Raw genomic sequence first — 23,788 nt, 5'->3', positions numbered from 1 at the left:
TAACATTTTTAAGATATAAGATACTCAACACACAAACACAGGTGAATTTTTTCCCATTAAACTTGTAACTCTCTGGGAAGTCAAGCTGTACAAAATGGGGAAATCGGAAAATCAAACCTGATGGCATAACCTCATAATCCTTATTTAGACAGTGCATCCTTTTGACGGCTCTTATATTGTTGTCTCAATTTTTTCACTTTTCGTCTCAGACTGTCTCTCTCCTCAATGGGCAAATACCGTTGCTCCATTACTTTCATCCTCAACATCTTATACATTGCACGACCCAACTGCCCCACTCAAGAGCTAAATCAAAAATTAACCTTTCTATCCTTTACTGAATTTACCGACTAACCATAAGGGAAACCACTGAAGACTAAAAGGGAAAGAACCAAGTCCCTGGCACTGCGCGTCTGCTTGCTCTTTCTGTGCGACACGCAAGACATCGTTCCCCTCTGGGGCCTACACGAGGGCCAGGCCTCAGATGCGAGTCAGCTCATCACCAGGTCACTCATCCACCTGGGGACCCCAGTGGGTGCAGCAGCAGGAGATCATGGCTGTGAAGGGGACCAGGGTGCCTGAGGGCCACCTCTAGAGTGGCAGATGGTAGGACAGTGCCTGCCAGGAACTCAGAAGCCAGCACCAGGGAGCATGATGCCTACAGAACTGAGCCACCGTCCCCTTGGGGTTACTGTGAAAAACGTGACGTGAACCCAGCCCTAACAGTCAGCTGGGCACAGGGAATCATACTGGTAAAGGTGGGCGGTCTTTCTATTCCTCGGGTTGCTCTGCTGAGTTTTCTTAGAGCTCATAAGGGTCCTGTAGCAGGCCCTTCCCTTGGCGGCCCCAATGGGGCCACTGCACCCCAGGGCTCACGCCGTGTATGGCCCGCTGCCCCACTGGCTGGGCTCGGCCGTGGGACACGAGCAAGCTCAGTAAGAGCCTGCACAGCAAGCCTGTCATTTCGGGAGCCAGGCAGTCACCACGCTGTGAGGAAGCTCAGCTGAAGAACTGGTGAACGATGAGACCGAACCCCTGTCCCCGCTGGACAGGATGAGCTCAGACACACCACGTGAAGCAGAAAACCACACAGCCAGTCCACTCAACCTACAGAGTGCTGAGAAATGGGAAACCACTGAGTTCTCAGTCTGGACGCAGTAATATAGTCTGTGAGGCATGGGGCCAATATTAGTGAGTATTCCCCAAGTGCCAGGCACTGTGCTGGGACTATTTATAGGCATTATTTCATTCAACTCCTACAACCATATAACATAGGTACCATTATGACCCCCATCTTACAGAAGAAACAGAGGTCCAGAAAGACTAAGTAATTTGCCTAAAATCACCCATCCTGAGTGATAAAGTCAAAATCTGAGCCCAGGTCTGACCAGCTCCAGCACCCAAGTTCATAATAACCACACAGCTTCACACCAGCCAGAGTTAGTTTTCTCGCCGGACACCAGCTCAGGGACGGTGGCCGTGATGACAGGAGTGCGGGCATCGCCAGAGCAGCAGGTGCAGGGGCGGAGCCAGGCGACTTGCTCAGCCATGTTCCCTCCTCCAGTGGTTGGCGGTTCCCTTGGAGGACAGCGCTTTCCCTCAGTAAGTTCAGCAGCTCCCCTAGCTGCATCTGCGAGGTACTGAGAAACCGGGCCTGGCCTCCATGGCTCCCCCTCACCCAACAGCAGCCAGAAACATTTAAGTGAGAATTTAACGAATTTTTAAGTAGACACTTACTTACCTTGCCATCCCAGCACATTTCTTGAAAATTCAACCACTGCCAACTGCATTCCTAAGCACACGCCTTGCAGGTGGAGGGGAAAAACAAATGAAACTCCATTGAAAAGTCAGTTCCCACATTTCCAACCCGCCTACGTGGACTCTGTGTCCTGATTGTTCCCAGAATTCCAATTACGAACTCTCGTAATTCCCTGCTATAAACATGCAACCCCCTGCTATGTTTTATCTGTACCAGATTTCAAAAACGGGGTCTAAGAGTATATGATGATTCCAGGTTTTAGAAGTCATGCGATTTTAGAAATACTATTCTCTTCAGTACTTTAAAATTCAAGTCTTCTTACCCTCTCTCATTAAGTTCCCAGTTACAATTGGTCATGTTGAAAATGACTAAAATTTACAGCAGCAGGAAGCATCCAAAATCATTCTGCCCAATTAGACAGCTGGTGTTCCAAAGAAGCATATAAAACGCAGTCTCACATGTCCTGCCAAACAGCTGGGTTCAGTAAATGGACAAGATTTCCTAATTGCTATTTCATTCTCTCAAAATTCCATGACAGCCACATGGAGCTCAAGCTTAAATTCTTCCTTTTAAAGACCAGTTTGAATTTCTCAGAAAACAGAACCAAAAAGGCTTATACTTGAGTTGCTATCTGGAAAGATGGCATCTATGTTTGGTTTCGATGATCTCCGTTTCGTTTACAGGCTCCCACGGGGAACCTTTTCTTGTCTTTCCTAGTCCTTACCCAAAAAAGGCTTCTTCTGTTTCCGAGCCCAGGAGATCGCTTGGATTTTTCCTTCGGTCCCTCGGACACCAAATCCTCCTGGAACCAGCACGCCACTGTGAAAGAGAGCATACCACAAACACCCCCTTCCAGTCCAGCTCGCAATAACCCTCCAAGGAGTCACTTCCAAGACAGTGGTGCCATGAAGTCACTCCACACACTTGGCTGCTGGGGCTAGGACTGTGATTTCAACACTGCCAGTGAGCTGTGTAGAAACACTATGGACTTAGAAAATGCACACAAAACCATCCACTTTTCTTACTAACATCAGAAAATGCTATAACCAGTTAAAAAAAAAAAAAAAAAAGATGGTGTACATAATTGTAATACCACCTCTGCACAATATCTGTCCCAGGCAGGGATTCTTTCTTTAAGTTTGCAATTTTTTTTACCTCTTGGCTTGAAGTGCTCCCCTGAGTAGGAAGGGGGCCTTTGCTGGTCAGTTCGGCGTGCCACACTGACCATGGCTGTATGGCTCCATAAGATTCAACTGTTCTAGTGAACTAGATATTCAGGCTGATTTTTTACTATTGTAGACAAGGGCTGCCCAAAACAAACTATTTATGAGACTCGACTGACGGGTACTCAGCAAATGTTCTGGATGAAACACCTTTAAATAATAAGCCTTATCCACAGATGCATTCAGTAAACATTATCAATAAAATTAGAACGAGTTTTCTTTACATTTAACGAAACTGATAAGCTATATTTTTGTGAGGCTTCAGTCGTCCAGTATGTATGTAGTCCTTTCAACAATTAAAAGACATTTATACAAGCCAATTACCTACCACCAGCACAAGGAAGCACACTTGGTTCATTAAGACAAACCCCAAACCCCTGGAAACCAAAGGTAGCGAGTTCTGCTTACTGAGCGCTGCACAGCTTCTGCCAGGCCTCGTGGTAGCGCACGGGCTCCTCCTGCAAGGTGCTCGGCTCCAAGTCCGTGGAATCTATGTACTGGGAGTGGTCAGAGCGGAGAGAAAAGCAGCGGCCTCGTGACTCCTGAGCTCATTAGTTCTCATGATTTCTAAACAATATTACCAACACTGCATCTTTCTTAATTTTAAAATAAAGTTTAAAAACAACCTTAATGTATTTACACTTACTAATCTTTTTAAAATAAACTTTAAGATCTTTCTTGTATTTTAAAATATGAGTTTCCTTCTGAATCATTTAATTCCCAACTCTGGCTGTCCCATCTGCTCTATACTCAGTCCGCTAGCGCAGACCCTGAAGTCCTCTCTGTTCAAGATGTCTCCCCCGGTCCATCTTCCCCCTAGGTCACTTCTCATTTTTCTCAACTGTGTTGAAGTATAATTTACACACAGTGAAACACAAGCATTTTAAGCGTGCACTTCATGAGTTTTGTCCCACACGCACACAAAGATATGACCACCATTTCGATCAAGATCTAGAAAGTTCCTGTCACCCCCCTCCAGTTCCCTCCGCCCCCTGCCAACACTGTCCTCCCTGCTTCCTGCCCCAGACAATCTTGGCTCTGCTTTCATCACCACAGGTTGTAGCTCCTCTAGAACTTCAGACAAATGGAACCATGCAGCGTATAGCCTTCTGTGTCTGCCGCCTTCAGCTCCGTGCAATGTCTCTGAGATTCACCCGTGTTGTTGTGTATCACCACGGAGTTTATTCCTTTTTACTGCTGGGTACTTTCCTACTGTAGGAATACACCACATGACATGTTTATCCACCGACTCGTCCTGGACTTCTGGGCTGTCCCCAGATTTTGGTTGTTATGACTAATTGGTCCATTTGTATAAAAATAGATTCTTTTTGGTGGACATGTTTTCATTTCTCTCGAGTAACTATCTGGGAGTGGGATTGCTGGGTCACACACAGTAGGCGTGTGTTTACCTTCATATGAAACCGCCAGACTGTTTTCTCAAGCAGCTGCACCAGTTTACACTCCCACACCCTCACTGACACGCTCAGCCACTCAGGTGGGTGGGTGTTGGTATCTCACTGAGACTTAATTTGCATTTATCTCCCTGACAACTAAAGGCGTTGAGCATCTTTTCGGGTATATTATGTGCATCTTCTATGAAGTGTCTGTTCAAATCTTCTGCCCACTTTTTTATTAGGTTGTTCATTTTTTTCCTGTTCCTTCCTAATACCCTGCGGTGACTTCCCTGAACCCCAGGGCAAAATCCAGGAGTGGCCCAGTTGAGGGGATTCATGACCAGGCCCTCGCCAGCCTGTCTCCGGACACCCTCCAATTCACACTTTTCCATCCACTGAGTTCCCAACCATTCCACACCTCCAAGTCCTTGAATATGCGCTCCCTGCTGTCGGGAATGCCCTTCCTCGCTGCCTTATCCATCTTCCCAACCTGCCCACAGGCCCCTCCTCACATGTCTTCCAGGGCAGGTTCGCCCCCTCTTCTGCCTGCTCCCTTCACACCTGAGAGACCTCACTGACTCGGATTTCCCTCTCGGCCTCCACCATCTAACACATGATCGGCACAGGCTACCTCCAAGGAGATAAAATAAATGAATGATCGAAAGAACTAGCAAAAAAATAAGTCAGCGCAGGGTAATGAGATCCCACAATTCTTAAAACACGTATAACAGCTCATCCTCTCGGCACCTGTTCACCAGCATAAAGCAAGCTACATTTTCATGCCGAGAAGCCCCTGGAACGTAGGAGGCCAACCCCAGGTGCCAACAGCGAGGGCAGCTGCCCGGGGCCATCAGCTCTGCCCCCTCCCCGCCCAGTCAACACCCCTCAGCACTGAGCTCCAGCTTCACTTCTAATTTCCATCTCTTCCTGAAAAGCTCCATCTGGGAGCTACCTCGCTGGGGAAAAGGTATAAAGGGACAAGTGGAAGAGCTGACACATATGGTACTTCCTCCCTGCCAGGTACAGTTCTAAGCACTTTATATGAACTCATTCAATTCTTATCATAAGAGCCCTGTGACAACCCTTTTTAAAGATGGGAAAACTGAGACCCAAAGAGGGCTAAGTAGCTTGCCCAGCGTCACACAGACTCGGAGGCCTGGCCGCCTGGATCTGGAACCCCTGCCCTGAACCTCGACACTCCACTGCCTCCAGCCTGACATGCCAGCAGCTCAGCTTCTGCCTGGCACGTCCAGAGCAGAACACAGTGACTACCGTTCACCGGGCGCTGCCCGTGTTCCCGGCACCGGCTGGATGACTGGACACTTGTTCCTGAGAAACCTCCCAGCTCCACGGGGTGGACACTGGCACAGGTGCCAGCAATTGTGCAGCACGCTTAGCCACTAGGACTCCCCATTCCCAGGGTCACCTGACATTCAGATCCAAGGATTCACTCCCTTGGCTTCTACTCTGACCACATCTTCTCTTATTTCCTGAAAATGCTCAGCTGTTCTCTCCCAGCCAGGAGCCAACCACAGATCCTTTTGATTCCTAAAAGAGAAATTCTAAGCTCCAATAATATAAAGCAGGTGTGCACGCAGCACCTATGAGAGTAGAGACGGCCTCCCTGTACCTGTGTGACACCTCCTCACCTTGATCTCCAATTTGTGGTTTATGGCCAGTGCAGAATGCTCCAGAGCTTTAATGACAGAGGCGTACGAGTCTGAGAACTTGGTGTATTTGCCCACGAGGGCAATAGAGCAGGTCTCCAGCAGGCGATCATATCTATCACACAAAGGTCAAGAAACACCAAATCACTCAGAATGTACATACTCCCGTGAGGTCAAAATCACCTTTTAAAGAGAAGAAAAACATGTCTGGGAAAAATATGATAGGAGCAACTACTGTCTGTGTTCTATGTACTGAACAGTAAAGAGGAAGCAATTTTCAGATCAACATGGCAGGCTTTGTAAAGAAAGTAGGATTTTGGAACCTGTTACAAAGAGATGGCTTCAAAACCTGTTCCAAATTTGGTTTTCTTTTTTTTTTTTTTAAGTTAAAAAATTAACAAACACAGACAATTCACAAGAGTTAATGTGATGAAGGGAACAGTCAAATTATGGGGCATCCACACAATAGTCCATACTCATTAAAATTTTTCATTATAAAGTATAATTAGTAACACAAAAATAAAACTGTGCCATTTTTGTGGCTACATAATGATATACAAGCAAATGGACACAGCCTGAAAGGGAAAATGTCAAAATGAAAATAAGTACCGCTGAACAACAGCACGAGTGCTCCCTCTACAAATGCTTATTAGTGCCATCCAGATGACTCGGCAGCTACGATACCACATACCCAGTGCCCCGAGGTGCCATGTGAAGATCTGTGATGTGCTGTGCAAGCATCACAGAGCGAGGAGGCAAGCAGAGTGGGGACAGCTCTCAAACTGATGAGCTTTGACAGTAGCAGTAAGAAAAGACTGGACACCCTTGTCGATCCTTTTGTAATACGGGGTGAGCAGCATGTTCCCAAACACAGCTCAGGTTATTTGGGAGCAGCCAGGAGTGCTCCAGCCACATCCAGCCATCCGTGTGGGCCTCAGATACCAGTGCTAGCCCACCACAAGGAGGCCTGTTTGCGTGGGAGACAAGGGTGATAGCTGTGTGATCTGAACTCCCTGAGACCCGGGACCCGGGCCAGCTCTACTGGGACTTCCTCATCCATGATGCAGCTACATGAGGGCTAAGATCCTTTCTTTACACCCCTTACCATGAAGGCCTTTTCTAGTGTGAGTTGATAGCACAAGTAAGAAAGAGCTGAATTCCCTGAGCTCCTACAAAAGAAGAGAAATAAGGCTCGAACTCCCAGCTCCTTTTTAGGAAGCAAACCTGTCAGCCATCTCTTTCCACTTCATCAGCATTTTCCGTGGCTGCCTCTCAATAGGAAGGTCAAGTCTCCGGAGAAAATAATCTACAACCCCCTGCTCTTCTAACAACAAGGGGACTCGGTAGATGGACGAGACATCGTGGACACAGATCACCTGTTTAAAAATGAGCAAAGGTTGGTTAATTAAAACAAACAAAAACTAACTGGGCTGACGGACTCCTACCAGCTCTTAGGACCTTGGGAAAATAACTGTTTTAAATTTGAAAACAAAGAAAATGACAACTTACTAAAAATTATAAATTACCAAACTGACTCAAGAAGAATAGAATACATAGTGGCTAATCTCCTATGAACATGGATGCAAAAATCCTTAAAAAAAAAAAAAAAAAGTTCATAAACCAAACCACAAATTAGTTAAAAAAAAAAAAATCATGTCCAAGTAGGAACTGTCCCAAGAACAATGGTTCTCAAAATTGGCTGTCATTGGCATCACTTGGGAGAGCTTCTAAAAATTCAAAAGCCCATGCTGCAACCCACACCACTTACATTTAACAGTGGGATTCACTATATGAATAGATTAAAGCGGGGGAAAAATCACCTCAGTGGATGCAGATTTAATAAAAATTCAAAACCAATTCATAATAACAATTCCTGGTAAATTAGGAGTGTTAGAGAAAATGTGAAAATATAAAAACCCCGCAGCAAACATCATTTGGTTTGATATTTAATATTAATGCTTAATATTTAAAGTCTGAAACAAGGCAAAACTGGTCACTAATCACTACTTCTATTCAACAGTGTACTAGAGATATTAGCTATTACAATTAGATAAGAAAAAAATGTACATGAATTGGAAAATAAGAAACAATTGCCACTAATTGCATATAATATAACTGCTCACCCATAAAAACCACGGGAATTTACAGGCAAACAATCAGAACTAACGGGGCTTCCCTGGTGGCACAGTGGTTAAGAATCTGCCTTCCAATGCAGGGGACACGGGTTTGAGCCCTGGTCCAGGAAGATCCCGCATGCCACAGAGCAACTAAGCCCGTGTGCTACAACTACTAAGCCTGTGCTCTAGAGCCTGCGAGCCACAACTACTGAAGCCTGCGGGCCTAGAGCCCATGCTCCGCAACAAGAGAAGCCACCGCAGTGAGAAGCCCGCAGACCGGAACAAGGAGCAGCCCCCGCTCGACGCAACTGGAGAAAGCTTGCGCACAGCAACGAAGACCCAACACAGCCAAAACAATTAAAAGTAAAAAAAAATTTTTTTAAATCAGAACTAACAATTTTAGTAAGGTTGCTAAGCTTGAGATCAATGGGCGGAAGTCAGCAGGGTTTCCTATACATGGGTTTTATTTAATCAGGAAATATAATTTTTAAAAATACACCATTCACATAATAACAAAAATTATGAATACCTATAAATTTAAAACACAATTCACAAAGATAAATAAGCCTAAAAACCACCTTTAAAAAGAAAATTGTAGAATATTATTGAAAGATAGTTCTTTCAACAAATGGAGCTGGAAGAGCTAGATATCTATACATGCAAAAAGATGAACTGCAAATTTTACTTTAAAGTTACTATCCATAAAAATTAACTCATAATGAATCCTGGACCTATGTGTTAAGCCCTAAAATTATCAAACTTCAGAAGAAAATCTTCATGACCTTGGTTAAGTAGAGTTCTTAGATATGATACCATAAGCACAACCTATAAAGAAAAAAATGAATAAATTGGGAGTTCATCAAAATGTAAAAGCTTTTATGCTCCCAAAGACACCATTAAGAGAATGAAAAGACATACACCTGAAATTAACAGGAAATTATATATCAACTATACTTCAATTAAAAAAAGACAGGGGCTTCCCTGGTGGCACAGTGGTTGAGAGTCCGTCTGCCAATGCAGGGGATATGGGCTCGTGCCCCGGTCCGGGATGATCCCACATGCAGCGGAGCGGCTGGGCCCATGAGCCATGGCCGCTGGGCCTGCACGTCCGGAGCCTGTGCTCCGCAACGGGAGAGGCCACAACAGTGTGAGGCCCGCGTACCGCAAGAAAAAAAAAAAAAAAAAAGACAAAAAAACAAAAGAAAATGAAAAGACAAACCACAAGCTGGGAGAAAAAAATGTGCAAATCATATATCTGATAAAAGACTTGCACTGAGAATATATAAAGAACTCCTATCACTCAGTGAGATAAGCAACCCAATTAAAAATAGGCAAGAGATGTGAAGTTCTAATTTAAATATAGAAACACTTGTCACAATTTTTAATAGTAACTAATTTTAATGATAACCTATTCTATTATAGAATTGAATTACCTTCACTTGCTGGGACAGAAATATCTAAAATAACTGAAGTGCATGAAAAAAGGCTGTTCATAACAATGAAAGTATTCTGATGCTCCATGTACTTCGTACGAAGCAGAATCCCTTTGATGGGCTCCTGGCTCAGGCATCGTGTCCAGGAACACTGATCTCAGGTGTCACCCTGAAGCTGGAGCCATCATGGAGATGGAGAGGAGAGCTGCTTCTAATAGTCAAAGGCTTTCCTCTTGCTCTGTTCACTTTAATGCCAGGGCAATGACTTTAATCGTTTTATATTCTCTCCCATACTCCTAGAAGCCTTGTGAATGGATTTCGCTTATTTTATCCCTGCTGCCGCATTCACTCCTCTCTAGGCCAGGTGGGCTCCCCGCTTAGTCTCCTGATCCTCAAATAACCTAGCAGTAGAACAAACCATCCATAACCTAATCATACGTTCCTTGACCTCAACTTCCCTTCTACTCTCCTTCAGCCAAACCTGACCAAAGCCACAATCCCAACTTACCACCACTGGAATTTCCATTACACGCACCACACTTAGAAATATCACAGGTTCCAAAATGTTGAATTTCCTGTACCATAGGTAACCTCCATTAGCACAAGTAACAAAAAGGACTATATATTTAGAGCCTACAACACCTTAGACAGCAGGCAACAGGCATATAAAGTTGAGTAAAGTGATCCTTGCCCTCAAGAAGCTCAGTCTATGAGGAGAGACAAACACGGACGAACCCACAGACACACAGGAACACATACACACTAAGGGGCAGTATGACAGGCTTACCACCAGGACCTGTGAGACACACAGGTCACCCAGAGAAGATTAACCCTGAGGTTTGAGGTTTGGAAGGTAAAGCTACTCAGACAATACTGTGTCCTAGCTGGGCTCTAAAGGATGCAAATGAATAGGAGATTGCCAGGCCTATTACAGGGAGAGGGAAACACCCACTCAGCATGGCTGGAGCAAATAGTACGAGGAGCGGAGACAGACAGGAGAGGTAAAGGATGCTCGGGGAACCACAGGAGATAAGGTGATGGAGAATCACAGGGCCGGTGGGCGTCAGTAACAGTCTACTGTCTCAAATTATGAAATAACAACACGGCTCATGAAACTGGCTAAGAGACATTAGGATAATCAGCAGCAAAAAATAATTTATGTGAAGATGGGATTTCTACTTACTTGTTCAGGTTCAACATGGCAGAACATTGATATTTTCTCTTTCACTGATGTGTCGAGAGGATTTGAGCACCTGCACACAACCTAGACATTTGGATGGACACAAGGGGTTACAAAATTGGGTTTTCCTCCTGACTGAAATTAGACACCACGTTATCAAGCTGGATGAAAATGTTAACTCCTAGCACAATGCACATAAACTGTAAAAATGTTACTTGTTTTCAAAGCTGGTCCCAAGTTAGAGAAACATGAGAGAGTGGCAGGACAGACAGATTAATGAGCCAACTGGGGTTTTCCTCAACCAGTGTTCTTGGGCAGGAGGGACAGGAGAATGAATGATTGGCTGGGAGGAGAAGACAGGACCTCACACACACCAGGTAAGGAAATCTTTGCAAACCACAACCCAGTTCACTCAGCACTAACCCTACTTCTCCACCATCAGCTAACTAAATGGGGGCCAAGGAAAGGTTTTGGCTGCCATGGAGGCGAGATCTTAATTAGACAGATAAGATCACTCTGAAACGAGGTAACCAGGAAATCTTACCAGATCTGGGGAAAGCCCAAGCCCTCTGAGTTCCCGAACACTGTTCTGGGTGGGTTTAGTCTTCTGTTCCCCTGTTGAACTTGGCTATTTTACAGAAGGAAAAAAAAAGTTAATTTCTCTATGAAAAGGAATTTTCAGCTGTGACTCTTCCCCGAACCTCTTTTTATAATAGGGAAATAGATCATTTGACCATTTACCTAGTTTAGTGTTTATTTTTGTCAGAGTTACACATGCATATATTTGAGAGTCAAGTAGTTCTGTAAGGTTTGTCCTAAAAGCAGTAGTAGCAGCCCTATCTACCCCTTCCCCTTTCCAAACCCTAGAGGTAGCCACGCTTTCACTTTGTTGTTTAATTTGAAGTACAGTGGATTTACAATGTTATGTTAGTTTCAGGTGTACAGCAAAGTGATTTATATATATATATATATATATATATATATATATATATATATATATATATTCTTTTTCAGATTCCTTTCCATTATAGGTTATTACAAGATATTGAACGTAGTTCCCTGTGCTATACCGTAGGTCCTTCACTTTTCCACTCTTGAGTGATCCTCCTAGTATGCTTTACTGCTACTTCTTGACATTTAGTTTGAGGCATTTTCTATTGACTTCCTGTTGGGTAAAGAATCCACTCTTTTCATTCCCCTGCCCCCATTACATGCACCTGCCCTGTGTATGCAACCCCTATTTCATGATCCCTCTTCAGTGTTTACATACTTTTGAGTATTTACATACTGTGTACCATGAAAACCACGTGCCATAGCTTTTCCTTTCTGGTCCAATTATTTGTTTTCCTTGGTTGGTTTTTTGGTTTTGTTTTGTTGATATGCTGAGTTTTCTATGTACTAAATTATCTTTATTCTCCTCTCACAAAGATACATTTGTTGGGTATAGAATTCTAAGTTAGAAGTCGTTTTCCTAAGAATTTTTATGGAAACAGCTTCACTATCTTTTAGCTTCCAGGATTGCTGTTGAAGTCTAATGCCATAATGACTCTTGATTTTTTTTCTTTAGAGTTTTTTTAGAATTTCTGCCCCATTATTCCAAAATTTCACAACAATGTGCCTTGGTGGGGGTCATTTTTCATTTAATAGGCTGAGCGTTCAGTGGGCCCTTCCAATCTAGAAATTCCTATCTGGAAATTTCCTTGAATTATTTAGATCAGGAATCAGAAAACTTTTTCTATAAAGGGCCAGACAATAAATATTTTAGATTTTGTGGGCCACAGTCTCTGTCACAACTACCCAACTCTGATTTTTTTAAATTAATTTTTATTGGAGTATAGTTGAGTTACAATGTTGTTAGTTTCTGCTGTACAGCAAAGTGAAACAGTTATACATATACATACATCCACTGTTTCTTAGATTCTTTTCCCATATAGGTCATTACAGAGTATTGAGTAGAGTTCCCTGTGCTATACAGTAGCTTCTTATTAATGTTTTAATACAAATGGGCATATCTGTTTTACTTTCAAAAACAGAGGGTGGGTTGATTTGGCCTGTCTGTTGGCCTCTGGTTCACATCACACTTCCCTCTCCATTTCTATTATTTTTTTGAAAATCCCATTATTTGGATCAGAACTCCTAGATCAGCCTCTAATTCTCTTGCCTTTTCTCTCCTATTTTCTCTCTCTTGACCTTTCTTCTCTACTTCCTGGGTATCTCCTTAAACTTCTTTTTCATTCCTGCTATCCAATTTTTAATTTCCAAGAATTCTTTTCTATGTTCTCTTCTTAAGGTATTCAGCACTTGTTTAACAGATGCAGTTTATCTCCTCTTAATTCTGAGGATATTAATGATATGTTGCTTTCTTTTCTTTTTTTAAGGTTTCCTTTTCCTACTCCCTGCAGAGCCTCAATTTCCTCTGTTTTTTCTGTTGTTCTGCTCTCTTGCACGCTAAATGCTTTCTCCAAATGTCTGGTGATCACCGGCTGCCGGCTCACTCTAAAAGCTAACTGAAAGTTCTGTGAGTGGGTGACCTTGTCCACCAGGGTCCTCACTGCGGGAATCTGGCTGGTCTGTTTTCACTGAGGAGCCTCTGAGGGCAGTGTGTTTTCTCCTGGGTTAGTTGCATACCCCAAGAAGAATCTTACAATCTCCTACGTAGACGGTCCCTGCCTGGCTGTGATGATTCTGCAAATCAAGTAGCAGAAATTACACTGTCCCTAGTGCCTGCTCATCCAGAAAAAGCCTACAGTCTCTGCCAAGACGGGAGAGGGACTGATGCCCAATTGTGCATAACAGGGAAGGGGATGCCAGGGTCTAAGTGCTTCTGAAACGGCAGTTATAACGAGCCACACCCCCAGGCCCAGAGGTGCCCGGTGCTGCCCATTCCTGAGTCTTTGGGGGTTCTGCAGGGCGAGCAGGGTTGCTTCCCTGCTTTCTCCACTGCAGGCTTAGAATCCAGCTCTCCCAGGTCTGCTCAGTCCATTTCTACATGGCCATCTGCTTTCTGCCTTCCTAATTTTTGTCACTACTGACTCCATTCAGAGTATTTATCTTTGTGAATTTTTGCCTTAAAAAGAAATTCCCTCTACTCCAGTTGTAATGGAGTTTCATCACGTAGTAAAGACAAATGGACACATGCAACCCACTGTCTTTAACTGTAATTTCCCTGATTAATTTTCCAAATGTTTTCCATTTGATCTTTTCAAAAAGTATGATTATAATAATTTAAAATTCACAAAGAAGTGTTTTATTCCCTGCTTTCTGCACCTCAAATATTTGAAACAGATAAGGAATGAAAACCATCCTCTCCTCCCTCCTCTCCATCCCCCAACGTAAAGCTCTGAATGCCTTACCTGAGGAACTAGACTGACATGAATGTTACAGAAGTTCTCTCTTTTGACCTTGAACTGGAATTGACGGAAGGCCTCAATAAAGGGCATGCTTTCTATATCTCCTACTGTCCCACCAAGCTAGAAGAACAAAGTTAATTTAGAGGTTAAGCACTAAACCTTCCTTTTGTGGTTCAGGTGTCTAACAACCATACTCTGTCATCTCAATTCAATGATCAGTAACAGTGTAATGCAGACTCCCTGGGCCTGTAAAATGTCATTTAACATACTGACACTGGACGTTTCTTTGTGCTAAAAGATTACTTTTCATGATAGGTTCACATTCCCCAAGGTTATCATGGATCTTTCCACATCATTTCAAGAAAACGGTCAGGTGAAAGATGCACTAGGAATTTTATTTGTATGAAGAGTCACAAAACAAAGAAACCAAAATCTTATCTACTTAGCCATAAATAACTTCTATATTAAAAAGCAGTTATAAACAAACTGCTGGAACTTTTGAGTCTCCTGTTTTCATAGGAACACTGACATCCAACAGCTAGGATCAGCAAAGCAGGAGTACAGAAACTAAAACCAAAAAAGGCTCATTCAGAGGGATGATGAACATTCCTGCCAGAGGAAAGCTGAAGGTCGGGTCACCTGACTTTCTCAAGAGACAGACGAAAATGCGTCATGCCACTCTTATTGGTACAATTCATACTAAGCAAATGTATAAATGCTGAAAAAGGAGAACTGCGTGAACGAAGTATTGCTTTCGATGGTGCAGCCACTCCACAGGACGGTGACTGTGCCCTTAGCTGCCATGCTGCCCTTAGGAGGGTCAAGGGCTGCACAGGCAAGCTGCTTATCAATTGCTGGTGGGTGACTAAGGAGGAGAAAATGTACACCTGGTCGCATGCGCAGGTACCACGGAGATCCAAACAGACTTAACAAACCTCAATAACACACACTTGAGGCTCCAGGCCATCTTCATCCACGGGTATTAACGCCTGTCTCATTACCCACTCCTGGATTGCATCTGTGATGTGCGGGACGACTGAGGAAGAGAAAGGACATCCGTGACCTACATGTCCCATCCGCATTGATTGAGGCAGACACACCCTTTGTGACAACAAACTGCAGAGCAGCAGTGGGTCGTAACAATATTTTTGAGACCCCTCTCAAATGCCCTTAACAAATCACTCTACCCCCAGCCTCCCTTCCAGATTTCCCGGTTGTGGCTAGAAGCCCTACAGGAGAGTAGGGCCTCGAGGGGTAACCTGAGCCACCCCAGAGTAGTGGCCTCAAAGCAGAATCTACCCTGGCCACTCCTACTGCTTATGGCTGGGTGGGGGGTGGGGGGTGGGGGGAGCACATCACACCCTTTTTCAAGGACAAGAGAGCACCAGGACCCTGTTCCATTACATTTCCAGTTTACCCAAGGGTAGATAATCTACCACAGAGACAGGGGAGTGCAGCAGGGTGGTCGGGAGCACAGCATCTGGGGCCAGAATGCCTGGATTCAAGTCTCAGTTCCACCACTCGTTAGGTGTGGATCTCTGGGCAAATTACCTAACTATTCATAAGTTCGATCTCCCTATCCGTTAACTGGAGGTAAGAGCTTCTACTTCCTGAAGTCATGGAAATGTAACGATAGGGCACTGGTGAGATGCTGAGCATAGCCCTGAGTGACGGTGCTCATCAACCCCAGCCATGGCTCAGCGTTTTTTAAACCACAGTCGTGGGGCTCAGAAGGCCAGCTCCTAAGGGGCAGAGATTGCTGTTTAACTTGCTATGTATAGAACTGGCAGTGCCTCAAGCACAGGATATTACCTATTCCACACACAGCAGCCAAAGTGGTCTTTTATTTATTTATTTATTTATTTAATTTTTTTTTTGCGGTACGCAGGCCTCTCACTGTTGTGGCCTCTCCCGTTGCGGAGCACAGGCTCCGGACGCACAGGCTCCGCGGCCATGGCTCACGGGCCCAGCCGCTCCGCGGCATGTGGGATCTTCCCAGACCGGGGCATGAACCCGTGTCCCCTGCATCGGCAGGCAGACTCTCAACCACTGAGCCAACAGAGAAGCCCCCAAAGTGGTCTTTTAAAATGCAACTCAGAGTTCACCACTCCCAGGCTTAAACTACCGAATGGCCTCCCACGGCTCTGAGTAAAATGCAACCTCCATGCCGTGGCCCTTCAGGAGGCCCCGTGGAACCTGGCTGCAGCCCACCTCTCCCACCTGCCCCTTGGTCTCAGTGCAGGAAGTCTCCCTCCTGGTCCCTGACCAGGCCCCTTGCAGCCGGGGTCCTGTGTCCGCGCCGAGCTCCCCTCCTTTTGCTCTTCCCAGGGCTGGCCTCCCAGCTCACACGCCCTCTCTTGGAGGCTTTCCCTGACCACCTGTCCACACTTGCCTTCCGCGCCACTCTCTCTCTCTCTCTCTCCTCACTCTATTTAGTTCCTTCTCAGCTCCTATCAGACAACTCACTTCACCAGTTTGGTTTTTTCTCTCCCAGAAGGTAACCTCCATGAGGACAATGGCCTCACTGGGTTTGTTCATCATGCACTCCCAGTATCAGCAAGGGTCTGATCACACTGAGCAGTCAAGAAATCGCTGATGAGTGAATAAATGAATTAATACACTAGAGGCCTAGAACAGCAAACTGTATGATCAACATCACTGCCACTCCTAATTGATCCCGTTCTGTGTGTTGGGAACTCAAGAGAAATACTCCACTGACTGAGCTCCTTTAATTCTCCCAGCAACCCGGATACGTAGGTACTGTTATTATCCCCATTTCACAGAAAAGGAAATTAGACCTCAAAGAGGGGAAGCAATCTGCCCGTGTTCACAAAGCTGGTTAAGTGGCAGAGCTAAGACCTACACATGACCCCCTAGCCCAGAATCCGGCCAGGGTGGCCCCAGGGGAGAGACAGCTGTCAGCGTGACCCTCAGCCTTCAGTCCAGCAAAGTCCAAAGTCAAAAGCAGATTTATTCTCATAACTCAGATGAGAGCCACTCTTCAGCAAGCCCCCAAATCTGGACTTATGCCATCATACTAGACCTGTGGCCTTCCAACACCCACTTTTAAAAAGCAGCACTAGCCTCAAATGATCGCTGTGCAAAACCTCCACCCAGCAGACAGACGCTGTGCTGGTGAAAGCTCAGGAGGACCCAGAGACCTGCTTCTCAGTCTCCCTCTAACCCATGACCAGCCCAAAGACCAATGGACACAATGGGAGTCCTTTTCCTTCTCCCTGTCTATACACAGAACGTCCCAGATGCACGACATACACTGTCTGGCTTACTGCCCTCACCTAGTTGCCGTCATCACTTCACACTCACCACTGTGGAAAAACAACAGCTCTCTGAACTCAAATCATGAAGCTGGACTGTCAGCTTCAATGCCATTCACAGAAAGGCAGACGCCTACTCAAGTTACTTTTTGAGTAAACAGCCACGCAACTCTGAATTTTCAACTGAAGACATAGTTCAGTAACAATACCTTGATACTTTCAAGATGAAATTGCATAAAAGGCACATTTTTATACACAAAAGAAATTAAACTGGCCAAGACTTTTAAACCTTGAAGGCAAATCCAGTATTACCTTGGACTGTTTTCCCCAAGTAATCTCCTTTGCGTTCCTTGTTAATGACGTACTGATAGATCTTTCCAGTGGTCAGATTATTGTCCTTGGTGAGGCGGATGTCAAGGAAACGTTCATAGTTACCCAGGTCAAGGTCTACTTCCCCACCATCATCCAGCACAAAAACCTCACCTGCAGTGAACAGTGAAAATGGTTAGGGTGCGTGAAAGATACAAATACCATGGCACAACTTGAGTTCCCAAATATAAACACTTGAAAAGAACAAAGTCTGCATTAACTTGACAGGAAGCAGGGAAATTTATTTCCAGAAAAGTAAATATGACAAGAAAGAAAAATCACCAATCATTCTGCAAAAGGTTAACTCCATACTTCCAGTTTACCGCCAAACTCAGTCTGAATTAGAAGATTCTGTCATGAAACAGCATGGAATGAACAGAAGGAAACTACAGCCAAGCAAGACACAGGGAACTTTACATGGTATGGCATCCGCCACCTAAAGAAAAAGAACTTTTGTCTCAAGTCTCCTACCTGAGCAGAGAAAGGTTTGAATGTGATAAAAGTAGGATTTGATCCAAAAACTTAAAACAAGGTATATATGTTACAGTCGTGTTGATGATAAAAACCAGCTTCTGGGCCACACTTTAGTCCAAAACAAAGGTGTGAAATTGCTCAGGTTTCCTCCTATTCCTTTGTTTAACAATCATTCCTTGAAATGTCATTCTAGAAATTCTGCCCCAAATGGGGCCTTCCTACCATCACAATGGGAGACAAGCCCAAAAACAGGAAAGTAAAAACGGTCTTGTTTTTCCCTCATCCTCTGCTCTCAAGAATGCCGAAATATTGCTCCAATTGTTTCCATCCTTCCTGACACTATTTATTACATAAAGATTTTTGCTCTGATGACACTCATAGATTTTTACCTCACATTAGAAAGAAGGAGTATGAAAACAATTTAAAAACTTGAGGGACTTCCCTGGTGGCGCAGTGGTTAAGAATCCGCCTGCCAACGCAGGGGACGCGGGTTCGAGCCCTGATCCAGGAAGATCCCACATGCCGCAGAGCAACTAAGCCTGTGCGCCACAACTACTGAGCCTGCGCTCTACAGCCCACGAACCATAGCTACTGAGCCCACGTGCCACAACTACTGAAGCCCGCGCACCAAGAGCCTGTGCTCTGCAACAAGGGAAGCCACCACGAGAAGCCCGCGCACCGCAACGAAGAGTAGCCCCCGCTCACTGCAACTAGAGGAAGCCCGTGCACAGCAACGAGGACCCAATGCAGCCAAAAATAAACAAACAAACAAACAAATAAATAAATACTTGAGAAGTATTTTTTAACATGTCTCTATAGTACATCTACCCCCAATTTTAAGAAATTACTCTTAGGCAATTCAGACACAGTTACACATCACACAGCTGGTAGGTAATCAGCAATAACCAAAGAAGTATAGTGCTGCTTTCCTACCCTACCTTAACGGTTTCTACTTTTCACTCACTTTGAAGGATGCTCGTTTTTACTATCCAAACTCTGTTAGCAAAACAGAATCTCAAGCATACAGATCATCCAAATTCAACATCTATCCGTTGCCTGAATCCCTACAAAGTGGTCCTTTGGCCTCTGTTTGAACACCTCTACCAAAGGGAACTCACAAAATCTTCACCCCACTTTTGGAGAGCACTTACTATTATAAAGATCTTATATTGGGCCAAAATCCATGGCCTTACAACTTCTATCCACCCATCCTATTCCTAAAGATTGGGGCCACAAAGTATAAACATAATCCCTCTTCTCAAATATCTGAAGAAAGTTACTGTGTCACCAGATATCTTTCTTCAAGAGAAGAGACAAACTTTCATCCAGCTACCTAAAATATCATTCCTATTACAGAAACCACTGAACTCTAATCACTCCATTGCCTATTAAGATTTCTGCTTCTTCTCTGTCCAAGTGAGAAAAGCATCACTCTGCTATGCTAAGGACCCTTCTCAGAAGGCAGGAAGTGGAGGTCATGGACTGCAAAATATACACAATTTCCAGGGGCTGACATTTTCTCTCACATATTACATAATTATTTTTATTTTTATTTAGTTATTTATTTGTTTGAGTGAGTTTTTGATTAATTTATTTATTATTTTTGCTGTGTTGGGTCTTCATTTCTGTGCGAGGGCTTTCTCTAATTGTGGCAAGCGGGGGCCACTCTTCATCGCGGGGCGCGGGCCTCTCACTATGGCGGCCTCTCTTGTTGCAGAGCACAGGCTCCAGACGCGCAGGTTCAGTAGTTGTGGCTCACGGGCCTAGCTGCTCCGCGGCATGTGGGATCCTCCCAGACCAGGGCTCGAACCCGTGTCCCCTGCATTAGCAGGCAGACTCTCAACCACTGCACCACCAGGGAAGCCCCCATAATTATTTTTAAATAAGAAAAAAGAAATGCATTTTGCTTACCATGCTCATAAGGAGAGAATGTTCCTGCATCAATGTTAATATATGGGTCAATTTTAATGGAGGTTACATGTAAACCACATGACTTGAGTATTGTGCCCACACTGCTGGCGATGATTCCTTTTCCAATTCCTGATATGACACCACCAGTAACTAGAATGTACTTCATTTTACTTGTTGACCTGGGAAAAAGAAAAAACATATCTCAACAAATCAAACTGATCTGGGTTCAAATCCTGGCTCTGCCACTTACTATCTATGAAGCCTCTAGGAGCCTCGGTTTCCCTATCTGTCACATGACTTTGGAAGGTTGTTATATGGGATCCTAACAAATGTTTCTTGGATCACTAAATGGCTTTAGACAAGTATGACTTGAAAAACAACTGCTAATTAAATAATGCAGCTTTTGTTTAAAACTCTGACAGCTAACAACCTTGAGAGCCAACATAAAAAAAAAAAAAAAAAAAGCCAGCTCTGTTGATTGAACATTATGCCCCCAATGCTGGCTGACACTGCCGCCAGACACTGGGATGTCAGGCAGGTGCTTCATTATTTTCCCTACATGGAGAAAAAAATTTCAGTCTTGGATGAGCACTCCAATTCCCCATGAAAGAGATAATGTCTTTGGCTAAACTAAAATTTATCGCCAAGAAAACACAGCTCCTCTAGGTTATGGAAGACAGCATAAAAGAACTTCAACATTTAAAAGGAGTAGCAGTTAAAACTAAAGGTCTTTTAATTAAAGGCATCTCTCTTCTGAAATGTAATAACTTGCTCCTTGCCAGCAATCTCTCCCAGGTATGCCATGAAGAGAGACTATACATATTGGAGGAAAAGGACATCAGACAATAAACCAGTCTGAAGCACATAATGGGCAGAGGACTCAAAGAGAGGGGAGATTAGATTAAATCCTAAGAGCTGGACAGTTGTGGTAGGGAATGGAAGAAACAGACTTCATGAGAGATAAAGGGATGGATGGATGCAAGAACAGCAGGGGCAAGAGGTGAGCAGACAGACAGCGACAGGCTCGCCAGGGAGAATTTATCACTGGCCCCGGTTCTGGAGGCTCAGAAATAGCATTTGGTCAGTAAACCCGAATGTGATCAAAATGAGAAACACAATCACAAGTAGAAGAGAATGCTTGCTTTGGCATGGTCTGGGACATTTTCCTCTTCTGGGAACACTTCTTGTGAAGCCAAATTATAATAAAAATAAGCTAAGAAGGGAACAAGGAAACTGGGGAGTTCTGCTTGAAGCATTCCACCTCCCTGCTCCGCTCCGCTCCTCCCCAAGGCAGGAATAAACATACTTGGCAAAGAGATGAGAATGCTCAGAATGTCTTCCCCTCTCAGACAGCAAGGAAAACACCCAACCATGTCCTGCTCTTTCTATTCTCTGTTGCAGCGCTCCCAAAAGCATGCTCCTTGGTTTCGTCAAAATGCATATGGGATACCCAAAAAGGGCTCTATGGACAGATAAATCAGAGAAATGCTGGTTAAACAGTCAACTGGTTTCTTTAATGCAAGACCTCTGGGAGCCTTTAATAAGCTAATGTGCACTGTGATCTCCCAAAAGGGATATACAGTCTGCAGTTTCCCTAAACTTGTGTGACCCCAAGTCTCTAATACTTGGGGGAAACACTGCTCTGTCACTTCACAGCTGAACAGTGCCTTATTGACATGTGAACATCAGACCTGGCTACATTTTAGAGACATCTATAGCAGACTCATCTCATCCATTTGCATTTGATTGGCCCCAATTTTACTCTAAGAAGATGACAGCTCTCTTTAGGGGAGATGCCTGCAGTCCCCCACAGTGCATGGCAATAAATATTCCAATGTACTCAAGAGACCAGGCAGGAGAGGCTGATGGGACCCAGTCACCCCCATGTATGGACTACACTGTAGGTAAGTACTACTGTGCTAAACACTTCGGGGACTACAAAAATTACTCAGATTTGGGCCCACAGCTCTAGCTGCAGTCCATTTAGAGAGACAGAACATTTACAAATAAATGAGTAATCCAGTGATGGCAGGAAGCAGAGGGATGATGTGTGACAGGTATAAATGGAGAAGAGAGAGCAGAAAGCTTTCAGTGGCAAGACCAGGGTAAGGACCATGGCCCATCAGAGAAAGGTGAGACAAGTGAAGGGAGAAGAGGAATCAGATGGCTCCTGCTGTGTTGACCTGAGACTTGCAATGGCCTTGAAGGGAAAGGGAACAGAGTGGACAGGAAGGTACAGCTATCTACAGAACACAGAGGTAGGGCCAAGGAAAGAGACGGGGGGATGAGGGGGAGATGGTGGGAAATAAATAGGAAATTTAGGCAAGGAGCCAAATCACGGGGCAACTTGAATGCTCAATCTGAACTTTAGTCTGAAGGTGATGAGAGACATGGGAAGGTTTTCAAGCACAAAAGTAACAGAAATCAAGACGCATCAAAGGAATTCATCAAAGATGACACAACAACAAAGATGTTGTTGTTAAATGCTGAGATCCAGTTCCAGCTCCACCACTTGTGTACTGGGACCTGTCAAGTCACAGAAGCCGCCTGAAGCCCAAGTCCCTACATCTGTTAAACGGGGGTGAGAAATCTCCGCATCGCCTGTGTCACAGGACTGCTGAGGATTCAAAATTATAATGACTGTGGACGTTAAGTGCGCCACGCACACGTAGTGAACTTCTTTAAAATGCAGCATCTTCGTTCCGGGCGGCCGGGAAGTAAGGAGGCCAGCTGTGGGGCCGAAGCCGACCTTTCCCCAGCACCTGGAGGCCGTGCGGCTCCGCGAGCTACCTGGCCCCCTCCGCCCGCAGAAGTCCCGGCGCGGCGGAGGGGGCCGCAGCCAGGCCGCCGAGCCCATCCCCCACCGCGGCGGGCCTGGCTCGGACCTTGATCCCCCTCCAGCGAAGCTAAGGCCGTGCCTTGAGGCCGGAGGGGCGAGGGCCGCGGCAGTCCTAATGGAGCGGCAACGGCCGGGCTGCTCGGGGCGGGCTGGGCAGAGGGGGCTCCCGAGCCTCTACGGCCCTCTCCGTCCCACGAGCCACCCTGGCAGCCTGGTCAGGCGAGCCAGGCCGCGCTGATATGGGCGCTGCCGGGCCCCGCAGCCCGTGCCCCGCGGCCTTACCCGCCGCCCCACGCCCCCCGCGGCCGGTCTCCCCGGAGGCGCCCAGCCACGCGGCCCCGTGCGCGGGAGCCGGCTCCTCGCCGGCCTGGCCGCCCGCCCCACTCCCTTTAGGCACGCAGCCCATTGGGCAGGCCAGCGGGCACCTCACCCCTGATTGGTGGGAGCTGTGTCTGTCACCGGCGGTGGGGCTGTCCCGCGCCGGGCTCTGCTCCTGCCTCCGACTCCTGCACGGGAGAACAGCTCCCGCGGGATCCCTGGAGTCAGCCTACCTGAGGCCGGCTTTAAATCCTGCCGTCAGCTAAAGAGCTAAGAGGGCGACGCTCACGCTCAGCCCCCGGCAGCCAGTGCACCAGCCCGACCGCATGCGCCGGGGAGTCTTTCACGGAGGCGGGCTCTAGGCGGTGCGCACGCAGAGGCGGGGGGCGGGGTGGGGGCGCGGGCCCGCCCCAGGGCGGGACCTGGGTGCGCCGGGCTCAGGGTCCGGAGTGCGCCGGCGCGAGGCCGGCGCGCTTTGCTAG

The 23,788-nt window shown here is 45.6% G+C and overlaps 1 protein-coding gene across 2 annotated transcripts in view; it reads right to left on the bottom strand.

Annotated features, from left to right (window-relative positions):
- CTPS1 (CTP synthase 1) overlaps positions 1-23,661 on the bottom strand; it is a 30,311-nt gene extending 6,650 nt beyond the window's left edge. The window contains exons 1-12 of one of the 2 annotated variants that reach the window (XM_082616391.1): positions 23,419-23,661; positions 20,150-20,328; positions 17,708-17,878; positions 15,056-15,156; positions 14,124-14,240; positions 11,315-11,398; positions 10,774-10,854; positions 7,265-7,416; positions 6,023-6,155; positions 3,388-3,476; positions 2,481-2,575; positions 1,739-1,801 (exon numbers count right to left, since the gene is read on the bottom strand). In XM_082616391.1, coding sequence (XP_082472517.1) covers positions 1,739-1,801; positions 2,481-2,575; positions 3,388-3,476; positions 6,023-6,155; positions 7,265-7,416; positions 10,774-10,854; positions 11,315-11,398; positions 14,124-14,240; positions 15,056-15,156; positions 17,708-17,878; positions 20,150-20,315 — 1,252 coding nt within the window. In that variant the 5' untranslated portion in view covers positions 20,316-20,328; positions 23,419-23,661. The remainder of the gene's footprint in view (positions 1-1,738; positions 1,802-2,480; positions 2,576-3,387; positions 3,477-6,022; positions 6,156-7,264; positions 7,417-10,773; positions 10,855-11,314; positions 11,399-14,123; positions 14,241-15,055; positions 15,157-17,707; positions 17,879-20,149; positions 20,329-23,418) is intronic. The other variant, XM_082616392.1, reaches the window with a different exon arrangement.
- Positions 23,662-23,788: the final 127 nt, after the last annotated feature.

Source organism: Mesoplodon mirus, assembly GCF_964341445.2.
Source record: "Mesoplodon mirus genome assembly, chromosome: 3".
Lineage (NCBI taxonomy): Eukaryota > Metazoa > Chordata > Mammalia > Artiodactyla > Ziphiidae > Mesoplodon > Mesoplodon mirus.
This window is presented reverse-complemented; position numbering and strand designations above follow the sequence as displayed.